The sequence below is a fragment of the Pipistrellus hanaki genome (genome assembly GCF_964339955.1).
Source record: "Pipistrellus hanaki genome assembly, chromosome: 1".
NCBI classification, from domain to species: Eukaryota; Metazoa; Chordata; class Mammalia; order Chiroptera; family Vespertilionidae; genus Pipistrellus; species Pipistrellus hanaki.
In genome coordinates, this window is record NC_140503.1 from 51,010,478 (window position 1) to 51,024,901 (window position 14,424).

The window sequence follows — 14,424 nt, forward strand, 5'->3', positions numbered from 1 at the left end:
ACACGCTCGTGTTCTGACTGCCCCACCGCCGGCCTTTCCCGCTCCTCTCGGCCTCCTGCTTCCTGACTTCCAGCCGCAGTGACCCGGGGCCCACCGGCCGGCTGGTGAGCCTGCGATGGCCTCCAAGTGTCCAGGTGAGAGGAAGAGTCGCACTTCTCTCACTTTAAATCAGAAGCTGGAGATGATCAGGCTCAGCGAGGAAGGCTTGTCCAAAGCGGAGATAGGCCGGAAGCTCGGGCTCCTGCGCCAGACGGTGAGCCAGGTGGTGAACGCCAAGGAGAAGTTCCTGCGGGAGATGCGGAGCGCCACCCCGCTCAGCACACGCATGATCCGCAAGCGCAACAGCCTCATTGCCGACATGGAGAAGGTCCTGGTGGTCTGGATAGAAGACCAGGCCAGCCACAACATCCCCTTGAGCCAGAGCCTGATCCAGAGCAAGGCCCTCACGCTCTTCAATTCCATGAAGGCCCAGCGAGGGGCGGGGGCCGCCGAGGAGAAGTTCGAAGCCAGCAGAGGCTGGTTCAAGAGGTTTAAGGAGAGGAGCCGGTTCCCAGACATAAAAGCTGCGGGCGGAGCCGCCGGTGTCCTAACGGACGAGGAGCTGCTTCTCATGGACCAACAGAGAAAGTGGCTCCTTGAGGTGGGAGCCGCTCCCGGGGAGGACACTGTGAAGGTCGTTGAGATGACGACGAAGGATCTGGAATATTACGTAAACTTAGTGGACAAGGCGGCGGCAGGGTTTGAGAAGATTGACCCCAATTTTGAAAGAAGTTCCGCTGTGGGTAAAATGCTGTCCAGCAGCATCGCGTGCTACAGAGAGATCCTTCGCGAAAGGAAGAGCCGATCCAAGCAGCAAGCCTCACTGTTCACTCATTTTAAGAAATTGCTACGACCGCCCCAGACTTTGGCAGCCACCACCCTGCTTAGTCAGCAGCCATCAACTTCCAGGCAGGACCCTCCGCCTGCAAAAAGGTTAAGACTCGCTGCAGGGTCCGATGATGGTTAGCATTTTTTAGTAATAAAGTATTTTTTAGTTAAGGTATGTATCTTGTTTTTTGTTTTTGTTGTTGTTGTTTTTTAACACAACATATATACTGTTGCACACTTCGTGGATGTCAGTATAGTGTATACAACTTTTCCATGCACTGGGACACCAAAAGCTTTGTGTGACTTGCTTTATTGTGATAGTCTCTGTATTGCGGTGGTCTGGAACCAAATCTGCAATATCTCCAAGGTATGCCTGTAATGATAATTATAAATGTGTTTATGCAGCACTTCACAGTTTGGGTGATCACACAGTAACTATTCGTTGAAAGAAGTAGGCAAGGTAAAGATGATTTAGCCTGATGAGGTTCAAAAAGGTAAAATGGCTTGGTCAGGGTCAGTTAGCTAGTGGCAGAAGGCTAATCATCGATTTTCCAAAGAGCAAATGGCTCTTTTTTTTTTTTTTTTAACATTTAGCAGGCATTGATCCAAAGTATGCTTGATGACATCATTTGTCTAGTTAATGGTAGAGTCTAGTAGAAAATAGGTTTTTCTCTCCCAGATTAGTTTGTATTACATTTTAGTGATATTAAGGGCAAACTAGCTTCTAGTATCATTTCTGCCATTAATGGTTTTTGTGACCTTCAGGTTTGGTCTAGGAGGCTATGAAATATTGTTATAATAATGGGAATATGTAAAACCTTTACTCTGCTTCCCTAATTCATAAACACCTACCTACCTAGTTTCTCCAGAGACTAAGATGTCGGCAAGGAATACAACTTTCCAAGAAGTGCTAGAGTCTTAACTCCTCTGTTGTTAGAGGTAAAACCATCCAAATCTCTGTTATATTTTTGTCAAAAATGGATGGCAAAAGATTTATATTTGATGTCTGCTTGTACTTAAAGCATCAAAGGAAATTCATACAATTTTTAGCCTATTTTAAAAGACTATTGTATTTAATAATACATATTGCTAAAAATATGATAGTAGAGATAGGCTAATAAAAGCATTTCTCTGTTTCCTACTTCCAGATTGGACTGGTATACCTTAAAGGCATAAAGAATATGGCTCAACTTTGTCCCACTCTGCCCTTTTAAATTATCCATTGAGAACATTCTGTAATAGGACTTAGCTTTTACACCATCCCCTAATGCTCATTTTCCATACTCCCTAAATATATGTATTCCTATTTTAATTAAATTAGTAAGTAATATTTACATATTATGAGAAAACACTGTTCACTCTGGAACAAAATAGAGACTTGAAATCTTTAAAAAGTATCTTATAGCCAAAACCGGTTTGGCTCAGTGGATAGAGCGTCAGCCTGCGGACTGAAAGATCCCAGGTTCGATTCCGGTCAAGGGCATGTACGGTACATTGGTTGCGGGCACATCCCCGGTAGGTGATGTGCAGGAGGCAACTGGTTGATGTTTCTCTCTCATCGACATTTCTAGCTCTCTATCCCTCTCCCTTCCTCTCTGTGGAAAATCAATAATATATATATATTTTTAAAAAGTATGTTGTACTAATTGCTTTGTTTTCCATTTCTTTGTACACAGATCTGAAGAGATTTCCTGAGTGGAGTGGAGTTGTTCAAAACCATCTTTGTACCGTGTGGCATTTGTTAAAAAACATGTTTGGGAGAGTGACTCTACCACAAATGCTTTTTGCTGGCATCCTTGGAATTGCTGGAGGGATATATATTTTTCAACCAATATTTGAACAGTATTCCAGAGATCAGAAGGAATTAAAAGAAAAGTTGAAATTGGTAGAGGAATCAGAAAAGAAGAAAAGTTAATACTACAGCGAGTTGAACTATAATTGCTTAAAGTTCCATTGAAAATTATGTTGACTATAAATAGTCTCATAAAAACTTCTGAAATACATTTTAAACATAAATAAATCATAGATGATGATTTTTAAAACTAGTATTGTCAATCTTCATGTTTACTGTCCTTTTATTTGCTATTTTATTTCTTTTCATCAGGACAGATTAATAATTTCCTTTTAAGTAAAAATGAATATTGGAAGGGATATTTTATTTCTTAGAAATATTATATTTTATAAAATATCTTGGAATGGTATTTACAGTAGTGTTTGTAGATGAAATGAATCAAGATATCCACCACAAGCATAATGTCTCTCTAAAAAAAAAAAAAAATGTTTTTATTGATTTCAGAGAAGAGAGAGAGAGAGGCAGAGAGGTAGAAACATTAATAATGAGAGAGAATCATTGATCCATCAGCTGTCTCCTGCTTGCTCCATACTGGAAACCAAGCCCACAACCCCAGGCATGTGCTCTGACCAGGAATTGAACCTTCGATCTCCTGGTTCATGGGTGGACACTCAACTACCAAGCCACACCAACCAAACAGAATGTTTCTCAGTTGGCCTACAGTTAGCCTTCTTCAGTCTTTCAACTGCAGCACTGTCTCATCCCAGGCAGAATGGCGGAATAAATTCAGAATTGGGTTGACTCAGATCAAATGAGGTTTTAGAGGTTTATATGGTGCTATATAGGGTGGAAAGTATGACACAGATCTATTTAACCTGCTAAGCAAATTTGCATTAATATTGGTGGTTAGGGAAGAATTAATTTGTTATGAAGCTATTTTTCATACAGTTAAAGGGTGTTTTGAGATTGCTAAGAATGGATACAATATTTTTTTTGTTTTGTTTATGTTTGTATTTTTTGTGTTTGTTTTTTGGGTGTTTTTTTTTGGATACTACTTTTTCAGCTAATACTCTTAAACTTGTATTTTCAGTGAGAGCTACAAATGTAATCACACATGTACAAAGTGCTTTAAAAAAATCTCATTGTTGAAAGTATTACATATGTCCCCCTTTCTTCTCCCGTTGACCTGCTAGAGCCCCCCCATACCCCAAACCTTCACCACCCTGTTGTCCATGTCCACAGGTTATGTATATATGCATACAAGTTCTTTGATTAATCTCTTTCCACCCACCCTCCCCGCCTTCCCTCTGAGATTTGACAGTCTTTTCCATGCTTCTGTGTCTCTGGATCTATTTTGTTCATCAGTCTATTTTGTTAAGTTAGATTCCACATGTGAGTGAGATCATGTGATACTTGTCTTTCTCTGACTGGCTTATTTCACTTAACAATACTCTTCAGGTCCCTCCATGCTACCTCAAAGGGTAAAAGATCCTTCTTTCCTTCTTTTTTATTGCTGCATAGTAATCCATGGTATAAATGTACCACAGCTTTTTTAACCACTTGTCTACTGATGGGCACTTGGGCTGATTCCAGATCTTAGTTATTGTAAATTGAGCTGATATGAACATACAGCTGCATATATTCTTTCTGATTGGTGTTTTGGGTTCCTTAAGATATATTCCTAAAATTGAGATCACTGGGTCAAATGGCAAGTCTGTATTTAATTTTTTGAGAAAAAGCTGTACTGTTTTCCATAATGGCTGCACCAGTTTGCATTCCTACCAGCAGTGTACTAGGGTTCCCTTTTCTCTACATCCTCGCCAGCACTTGTCATTTATTGATTTGTTCATGGTAGCCATTCGGACAGTTGTGAGATAGTACCTCATTGTCATTTTTTTTTGTGTGTGTGTAGAGTCTTTAGGGTTTTACAAAGTGTTTTTTTAAAACTACACTCATTTTTAAAGAATAAACTCATTTTTATTGATTTTTTTTCTTGAAAAGTAAATTCACTCTAGCTTAATCTAAGTTGAATAGACAGTATGAGTAATTTAAAATAACAGGGAGTGAAGAAAGAATCATAAATGTAAGTTCATTAAAAAGACCAAACATTATAAAAATGTACAAAGTGAAAATTATCCAGGCATACATTGATTTAATCAACACAGTTAATAGTTTAGTGAGCTTTTGAGACTTTTTCTTTAATGCATATAAAATATATAAAAATTTAAATTAATGTACTAATATCAATTATGAAATATCAATTTGCTTGGCTACAGGTAGACAGGGGCTCTGCTATATAATAAAAGTCTAATATGATAGTCCTATATAATAAAAGTCCAGATATTCTATATAATAAAAGACTAATATGCAAATTGTCACCTCAACCAGGAGTTCGACCAGTAGGCAGGCCGGCCAACCACCCTTGTCCCCTCCCCCTGGTCAGGCTGGCTGGACCCCACCCAGGCACGAATTCATGCACTGGGCCTCTAAAATACACACGCCGAAACCGGTTTGGCTCAATGGATAGAGCATCGGCTTGGGGACTGAAGGGTCCTGGGTTTGATTCCGGTCAAGGGCATGTACCTTGGTTGCGGGCATATCCCCAGTAGGGGGTGTGCAAGAGGCAGTTGATCGATGACTTTCTCATCGATGTTTCTAACTATCTCTCTCCCTTCCTCTCTGTAAAAAATCAATAAAATATATTTTAAAATAAAATAAAATACACACACACACACACACACTGACTGGCCAGATTATTATGCATTCAGAGATTATAATCTGGCCACTCGGTGTATGTCATCCTATTGTGGGATGTAGGCTCAATGAGCAGAACTCTGGGATAGTACAGAATATAGGATTGAGATAAACTGAGAGGAAACGGAATTGTAAACTTCTGTTCAATTGTAGCAAATAGCATGTCTTCTCACATTCTGTTGGTTTAGAGCGGAGGTTCCCAAACTTGTTTGTGCCGTAGACCCCTTGCCATGTTTTTCGGTTTTGGGTAGACCCCCTACTTACCTGATATTGATTTTTTTGTAAATTTCTAACTGTAGTGAAGTTTAGTGTTAAAATTTAATAAAAAATAATGTACCTACTTTTCTCCGGCATTCTCAAACAAAATAACACTGATTCACTATAATTTGTATGATAAACTACCAGTTTATATTTTTTTAAATATTTTCTCAGCACTTTCCTATTCAAGATTCAGGAAATGAATGAACGTATTTTTCTCACATTCATATTTATAGAGTGACGAATTGAACAAGTCGGTGCAAGTTCGCGAAGCTTTGAGACAAAAATTGGCAAGAATGTTTACTGCGCGTATGCTTGTAACAAGATGATACTGGTATATCATTTTGTGCAGGTTTTTATCCTACAACTTACACAATTTTATAAACATATATAATAAATTTTTTACTTCATAGGTACTTTTATAAATAATTTATATGTTTTTATATTATAAGATAATATGATGTAAGTAAATAGGTACTATCAGTGTATGTTGAGATCCACTATCGTGGACCCCCATTTTCATTTCATGGACCCCCAAATTTTTTTTTCGCTGACGTAGACCCCTTGCAGGTTGTCATAGACCCCTGGGGGTCGATATAGACCACTTTGGGAATCACTGGTTTAGAGCATGCCATGTGGTTAAGCCCAAAATCAAAGGCAGGTACATAGACTTCCCACAGGATTCACAGTCAAGTCACATGACAATGGGTAAGAATACATAATCGTATGAGAGCCAACTAATATAATCCTCTAACATCAAGTTAAATTGAATTTGATCCTCCTTTTGAGAAGGATGCATTAATCAGTTTTTACATATCAAGTGCCAGAGGATGAAATGATTTTTTTCTCTAGTGAAGATACTGCAGCCATTCAAAATGTTGGTGAAGATGTCAGGAAATGAAAACCCTTATTCATACACTTTCAGTAAAACTGTAGCTGCTAGGCTGAAACCGGTTTGGCTCAGTGGATAGAGCATCGGTCTGTGGACTGAAAGGTCCCAGGTTCAATTCCTGTCAAGGGCATGTACATTGGTTGCAAGCACATCCCCAGTAGGGGGTGTGCAAGAGGCAGCTGGTCGATATTTCTCTCTCATCGATGTTTCTAGCTCTCCCTCTCCCTTCCTCTCTGTAAAAAAAAAAAAAAAAAAAAAAAAATATATATATATATATATATATATATATATATATATATATATATATTTAAAAAACAAAACAAAAACAAAACTGTAGCTGCTAGGAAACTGTTTGGTGGTTCCTCAAAAAGTTTAACACAATGTTCCCATGTGACTAGCACTTCCACTTCCAGGTATATACCTGAGATAAATAAAAACATGCCCACACAAAAATTTGTACATGAATGCGCATAGCAGCATTATTATAGTAGACAAATCGTGGACATAATCCAAATGTCTATCAGCTGATGAATGGATAAAGAAATTGTGGTATTAACTCAGCTCTAACAAGGAATGAAATATGATGCATACTACAACTTGGATCAACTTAAAAACATGAAAGAAGCTGGGCATAAGCGTGATTCTATATGTATGGCATGTCCAGAACAGGCGAATACATAGAGACAAAATAGATGAGTGCTACTAAAGACTAGGGAAAAGAAAGGATAGGGGTTGACTGGTAATGGATATAGGGTTTCTTTTTAGGGTGCTAAAAATGTTCAAGAGCTAGATAGTGGTGAGCATACAACTTTTGCAATATATAATAAACCACGTAATTGTACATTTTAAAAGGGTACCAGAAATATATTAGCCATCACCACAGATCCCTGTTGGTCAAGACACCCTGGCTGCACTCTACCTTTGCTTCCAGTATAGTAGTTATGTCTGTCATCTGTCCTTTGCCCTTCATAAATTCTTTCTTCTTCTTCTTCTTCTAATTGATTCTAGGGAGTCCTATTGCAGCAGCAGCTTCTGTCAATTTCAGTCCTCAAAGGACAGCTACCCCTGAGCTTTTCAAAGATGTAGTGGCCTCCTCAGCAATTCATGTATTTTCCCCAGTGCCTCGGTGAAGGCGTATCATCAGGGCCTCAGGTAATACAATTAGGTGGTGGTTTCTCCAGTCTCGTTATAAATCCATTCTAATCCCAAGATCAGGAATGCAGGATAGGGGGAGAAAAAGAGAGGGGAAAGCCAAGACAATGATAGATTATCAAAGGGCCACTAGATTTGATTCTGAGGGATTTTCTGAAGAGACTTTTAAATGTTTTAAAACTATTATTTTAAAATAATTTTGGACTTAGAGAAAAGGTGCAAAAATAATAAAAAGAATTTTTATATACCTGCTATACAAATTCTACAAATATTAACATTTTATTACATTTGATTTAGTCTTTTCTCCATATTTATGTATATACAAACAAACACATGTTATTATTTTTCTAGGCATATGAGAATAAATTGCCCACTTGATGCCCTTTACTCCTAAATATTTCAGTGTGCAAGGCCTAAAAACAAGAATATTCTCTTTCTTAATCCTATATCATAAAAGCCTAATATGCTAAGTGTCCAACTGTTCATTTGACCGTTCGACCAGTTGCTATGATGCAGGGGGCAGATGCTCCAACAGGTAGGTTAGCTTGCTGCTGGGGTCTGGCCAATCCATACTGGGCAAGATGGGCTGGACATGTCTTGGATCTCTCCCACAGTCCCTCCCCAGCCTCTAAAATACTTCTTTCAATTAATTTCCCTTCAATTTGCACAAATTCATGCACCAGGCCTCTAGTCCTATCTAATAAAAGAGTAATATGCAAATTGACCTTCATTCCAACACAAAGATGGCTGCTCCCATGTGGTCAAAGATGGCTGCCCCCATGTGGACACAAGATGACCACCACAAGATGGCCAGCAGAGGAGGGCAGTTAGGGGTGACCAGGCCTGCAGGAAAGGGCAGTTGAAGGGGACCAGGCCTGCAGGGGAGAGCAGTTGAGGGGGATGAGGCTGGCAGGGGAGCAGTTAGGCATCAATCAGGCTGGCAGTGGTTAGGAGGTGATCAGGCTGGCAGGCAGAAGTGGTTAGGGGAAATCAGGAAGACAGACAGGCGAGCAGTTGGGAGCCAGCAGTCCTGGATTATGAGATGGATGTCTGTCGGCCCATTTAGGATCTGGCCTAAACAGGCAGTTGGATATCCCTCAAGGAGGGGTCCCAGATTGGAGAGGGTGCAGGCTGGGCTGAGGGACACCATCCCTAGGGGCCTCTAGTCCTATATAATAAAAGCCTTAATGTTAAGTGTCCAATCTTTCCATCAGTTGCTATGACAAGCACTGACCACTAGAGGGAGGATGTTCCGATTGGTAGGTTAGCTTGCTGCTGAGGTTTGGCCCATCTTGATTGGGCGAGAAGGGCAGGACATGCCCTGGAGCCCTCCTGCGGTCCCTCCCCAGCCCAGATTGTGCACTGGTGAAGTCCCTCAGCCTGGCCTGTGCCCTCTCACAATCTGGGGCCCCTGGGGGATATCGGAGAGCCAGTTTCAGCCTGATCCATGCAGGTCAGGTCAAGGCCTATCACTGGTCCTCTAATTACAGCATAATGATCAAGATCAGGAAGTTAAAAAAAAAAAAAAAAAGATCAGGAAGTTAAGATTGATATATTATCTAATCTCAGATTCTATCCAAATTCTACCAAGCCCAGCTAATGTTCTTTAGAGCAAGAGGTGTGTTTTTTTCTGCTCTGGGAACTAGTCCAGGCTCACATTTGAATTTAGTTGCCATGTCCCTTTGGTTTCATTTATTCTGGCTCATTCCTCAGTCATTGTCTTTCATGACATTGACATTTTTTTTTTAAGAATACTGGTCTACCGTTTTGTAAAGTGTTTCTTAATTTGGATTTGTTTAATGCTTCCTCATAATTAGATAGATTCAGGTTTTACATTTTCGGTAGAAATACTGCAGAAATGATGCGTCGGTTTGATTTGCAGATTCCTATTTTATTCCACGTGTTATAATCTATTACTGTCACCAGGGCTGACCCACTGATTTGTAGGGCCCAGTGCAAAACCAAAATGCAGGGCCCTGGGTGGGGATGAGGAAGTTCGTCTCCTCATGGGCCCAGCACTCCAAGCACAAATGGGCAACTCCCAAAGGATTGCAACCTCCAGCTAGGGCGTTCTTGACTCCCGGGTGGTGGCGAAAAGCGGCCCCTGATGAGTGGCATAGGAATACGTCATGGCACTGCCTTCTTACCCACCCAATGGAGCTATGGGTGTAGCCTCAGGTCCCTGCTGATTGCTCCTTAAGAGAACTTGGCCTCAGCTGTGGGTGCAGCCATCTTTGTGATGGAGTGGCGGTCAATTTGCATATTCCCTCTTTATTAGATAGGATTTTTATTGGTTTCAGAGAGGAAGGGAGAGGGAAAGAGAGATAGAAACATCAATGATGAGGGAGAATCATTGATTGGATGCCTCCTGCATGTCCCTGAAAAGCCCACAGCCTTCGCACATGACCTGGAATCTAACCATGACCTCCTGGATCATAGATCAATGCACAACCACTGAGCCACATTGGCTGGGCTTGATAGTGTTCTTTGTTGTACTTTAGTCACTTTCTCTGGGAAGTCTTGATTTGGTGTCATTTGTCTGTGTTCCAGTGGTGGTATTTAAAATCCAGTGGGGATTTTATCTCACGGCACTGAAGTTAACTGCTTACTTGTTGGTCTTTCAAGCTCCCTGAGGGTACTTAATGGGGTGCTTGGCTGAATAGGGGCCATAGGCCACTGTCTGTTTTCTGATCTACCCGGTAAACTCCCGATAACAGCAGGCACAAGTGGGGAGTACTGAAGTGGGGGCTCCCCAGTCTCATATCATCATATCAGCCATGAACAGTTGCCCCTTCCCCTCCCATCCTCAGATTTTAGCTGATCAGTGACTCCCAGGGCTGTTACTGCACACATCCGCCGGGGGCTACTTTTCCTGTCTGACCTTCAACCAACAACAGTCTGATGGCCCTTCTCTCAGCTGGGGAACATCCCTTGAAACCATCACCTTGTGTGAAATCTGTTATCCCTCATTCACTATCTTATATTTGCCTGGAAATATTAGGTTAAATAGATCTTCAATACCTGGCCGTTTCATATGGCTATTCTATATGTGATTTTGTACATTGGACCTATATCTGAGAAGCTAATTGTGCCGTGATGTAAACTGTGAGTACGTAGGTAGGACGATGGGGCGGGGCAAGTGGGTCTGGGACAGCTGGAATTTGTGGCGCAAGCAGGGGCAGAGCAGTGAGATAGAAGAGATGACAAGAGAAGCTGGGCGAGGGTTTGCACGCATTTTGCTCCGTTTGGAAGTGAAATTACTTGGTTCGGAAGTGCTTTGCCTGAGAGCCCACGGGGGCAGGCCCAAGGCCACCGCCCAGACCCCGGCCCATTGGAAGAGAAACTTGGCCTTCTCTCAGTGGGAACCTGGGATCCTGAACCCATTTCCCAGCAGCAGGTTCAAGTAGGCCCACGCCAACCCTAGGGGGCAGCAAAGGCTCGCAGATTTCTCCTTACTGTATTTTTTTTTTTTTTTTTAAATAAAGTGCTCTATCACTCTTAGAAATATTACGCTGAGTGATTTTATAATCCGAATTAGACCGTACGACCAGAGACCCTGCTTGTCATTCCCTTCCAGAAATATACTCACCATCCCCTCCGCTCTCCCAAGGTCATACGGTTTCCCTGGTGCTGGAAGGCCGTGCCCGGGCCGCCTGAATGAGGGAGGAGCTGGCGGGCGGGATGGATGAGGCAGAGCCGGACCCCCGGGGACGGGGGGCCCCAGGGAACCCCGGGGCCTTTAGGAACCCGGGGGGGAGGGGGGCTGACTTTTCAGCTCTCAGCAGTTCTTGCTACAAGTGGAGCCGCCGATCTGATGCCCTAGAAAACGCCTTCAGAAAATGGCTTTTGGAGGAGGACATGTGGCGGGAGTCATTCACCATATGTCGCAGCGCACCGATGCCGGAGCAGTTTGTAAATGTCACCCCGTGTTCAGAACGAACGCCGCCCGCCTCCTTCCAGTCCCCCCATCCCTCCTCCCGGCACGCGCGGCCTCGCGCCTCCCAGGAAAGGGCAGCGGAGACCCTGCTGAGCCAGAGGAGCGCCCGGCAGGTGCGGCGGGGCTGCGGGCAGCGGAGCGGGGCGGGTGCTCCCCGGGGTGACAGGAGGAGGCGGGAGGTGCAGGGCGGAGAGGAGGTCCCGCCCCACCTCGCTCTCCTTTACGGGAAGTGATGTGGGGCCAGACGGAAAAGACCCGCCGAGGACCCAAAAAAGGCCGGCACGGCGGCTGCGGCGCGCACTGAGCCGAGCGGCGCGGGCACAGGGGGCTGAGCAGGTGAGGCTGGGCTCCCGGCCCCCCGCGGGCTGAGCGGGCAGCGGCCGGAGCGGGGCTGGTCCCCGGGCTGGTCCGGGGCTGGTCCCCGGGCTGGTCCTGGGGCTGGGCTGGGCTGGGCTGGAGGTTGCGGCTTCTTCTCCCCTGGCCTCTGGGGGACGGATCTTGCCAGAAAAGTTGCCTCGCTGCACCTAGACCCTGGATGGCCATCGCACGGACCCCAGGATGGATGACAACTGGCCGGGATGACGCTCTGCTTGGGCACGAGGTGCTGATGCTGGCTCGTCCTAGGTTGGGATCGGGGGCTGAGGCCAACTCCGGGTGGCCTCCAGGCGCGAGGGGTCCCCGTGCGTGGGGGAGGAACCTCACTGGGAGGAGAGAAGGGAGGTCCCAGGCCTCCTGCACCCACCTCTAGTTCTTTGCTCCCTTTTGCTGGTTTCGGTTGAATTACTGAACGTCTTTCCGACACCTTCGCTGGTCAGGGTCTGGACGGCCAACTGGCGGGTGGGAGAGGGTTCCCTTTCTCCTGTCAGTCAGCCAGAAAGCTCTCAGGTGTTGGCTGGGTAGTGCGGATGTGATGACAGGTTCCCAAACAATTGCCAGAGGCTTGTCTCTGTCCCAGTAGATCACAGGTGAGCAAAGGCAGGCCCGGAGTGAAGGAAATCTTGTGAGCTCTTGACTTTGCATTCCCAGCCTCTGGTTCCTACTGGCTACCTGGGCCGCATGGCCTCAGAACCTTCTCCACAGTGTCTGTCCTTCCCCCTGCGGGCTAACAGCTGTTTTTTTCCCTACTAGATGGCTTCTCCCGTTATGGTTGGCTTGTCAATCAGATGTTGGGAGGGGCGAGTAGTGTTTGCCATATAAGTTTTCTATAATGATTGCTGATTTAATTTGTTGGTGCTTCACTGTTATTGTTCCTTTTTCTTTTCTTTTCTTTTGTTAAAAACTTGCTTGGGGGGCAGGACACAGTCTGGAAAATAGGGTTTCTTTAGATGGCTGGAAATGAATAAAGGTTAATATTAATGCTGAAAGAACTTGACTGGGGATCATTCTTTTCTGTATTATTATTATTTTTTTTAATCCTCACCCGAGGATGTTTTTTCTATTGATTTTTAGAGAGAGTGGAGGGAGAGGAAGCGACAGAGAGAAACACTGATGTGAGAGAGACACATCGATTGGTTGCTTCCTGCATTTCCCCCACCAGGGCTGGGAGCCTGCAACCGGGGTACATGCCCTTGACCAAATCGAACCCGGGGCCCTTCAGTCCACAGGCAACCCTCTATCCACTGAGCCAAATAACCTATTTTATGTTGCTTTTCATTCCCACTTTTTCCCTTTCCTCCCTTTCAGAATTTCCATGGCCTACCTTGGTTTTGGATTTTGATAAAGTGTAATTCATTTTTTTTCTTTTGTTGCTGGTGCTTTCAGTGTCAAATCTAAGAAAGCATTGCCAAATCTAAAGTCATGAAGACTTATGTCTATGTTTTCTTCTAAGAGTGTTATAGTTTTAGCTCTTTCATTTCAACCTTTAACTCATTTACAGTTAATTTTTGTATTTGATAGGAGATTGGGGTCCAACTTCCTCCTTTTGCATGTTGAAATCCAGTTTTCTAGCACCATTTGTTGAAAAGACTATTTTCCCCTTTGAATGGTCTTAGTGATTGTTGAAAATCAATTGACTAAATGTGAGAGTATATTTCTGACCTTTAAATTCAGTTCCATTGACCTATATGTCTTCCCTTATTCTAGTACCATACTGTCTTAATTACTGTAGCATTGTAGTAATTTTGAAACTGATAAGTGTGAGCCTTCCCACTTTGTATTTTTTTTTTCTTCAAGATTATTCTGGCTATTCTGCATCTTTAAATTTCCATATGACATTTAGATTCTCAATTTCCACAGTTTTGGTTTTGTAACAGATGTAAGGGTTTTGGAGTGGGCAACAGCCTGAAGGAACCAGACTTTTGATTTTCCTTAACCTGCTTTCCCTTAATTTCCCCATTTCAGTTAGTGGCAACTTCATTCTTCCAGATGCAGGAGTCATCCCTGGTTCTCTTCTTTCTCTCATTTCCATATCTAATCCTTCAGCAAATCTCACTGGTTCTACTTTGAGAGTACAGTGGTGCCTCGCATAAAGAACGCCTCGCACAGCGAACGCTACACACAACGAACTTCATTTCATGATTCATACAACGAACTTCGTTTCACACAACGAAGTCGCCCGAGCTTCCACGACCGCTTTGCCCGAGCTTCCACGATCGCTGCCGATGTATTGCATCCTTCCGCGCAGGCACTGCAGGCAGTCGTTAGTCACTGCGCTTAACTTAAGCACGTATCGTGGCAATCGTTCTTCATTACGAATTAAATCACGCACGTAGTATCACGGCAGTCGTCCTTTTAAGTTAAACTCAATATTTTTTTTATATCATGGCTTCTAAA

At 43.5% G+C, this 14,424-nt stretch overlaps 2 protein-coding genes across 12 annotated transcripts in view; both read left to right on the forward strand.

The window, feature by feature from the left end:
- The window catches only part of CCPG1 (cell cycle progression 1), a 71,262-nt gene extending 67,449 nt beyond the window's left edge, over positions 1-3,813 (forward strand). For 7 of the 8 annotated variants that reach the window (XM_084876243.1, XM_084876236.1, XM_084876241.1 and 4 more), the window contains one exon: positions 2,544-3,813. In XM_084876243.1, the coding sequence (XP_084732369.1) occupies positions 2,544-2,549 (6 nt within the window). In that variant the 3' untranslated portion in view covers positions 2,550-3,813. Of the gene's footprint in view, positions 1-898; positions 1,040-2,543 lie in introns of those variants that run through there. The other variant, XM_084876239.1, reaches the window with a different exon arrangement.
- An 8,047-nt stretch (positions 3,814-11,860) lies between these two features.
- The window catches only part of RAB27A (RAB27A, member RAS oncogene family), a 69,721-nt gene continuing 67,157 nt past the window's right edge, over positions 11,861-14,424 (forward strand). The window contains exon 1 of one of the 4 annotated variants that reach the window (XM_084878633.1): positions 11,861-11,988. The gene's annotated coding sequence lies outside the window, so the exon portion shown is untranslated. Of the gene's footprint in view, positions 12,254-14,424 lie in introns of all 4 variants that reach the window. The other 3 variants (XM_084878639.1, XM_084878637.1, XM_084878635.1) reach the window with 3 other exon arrangements.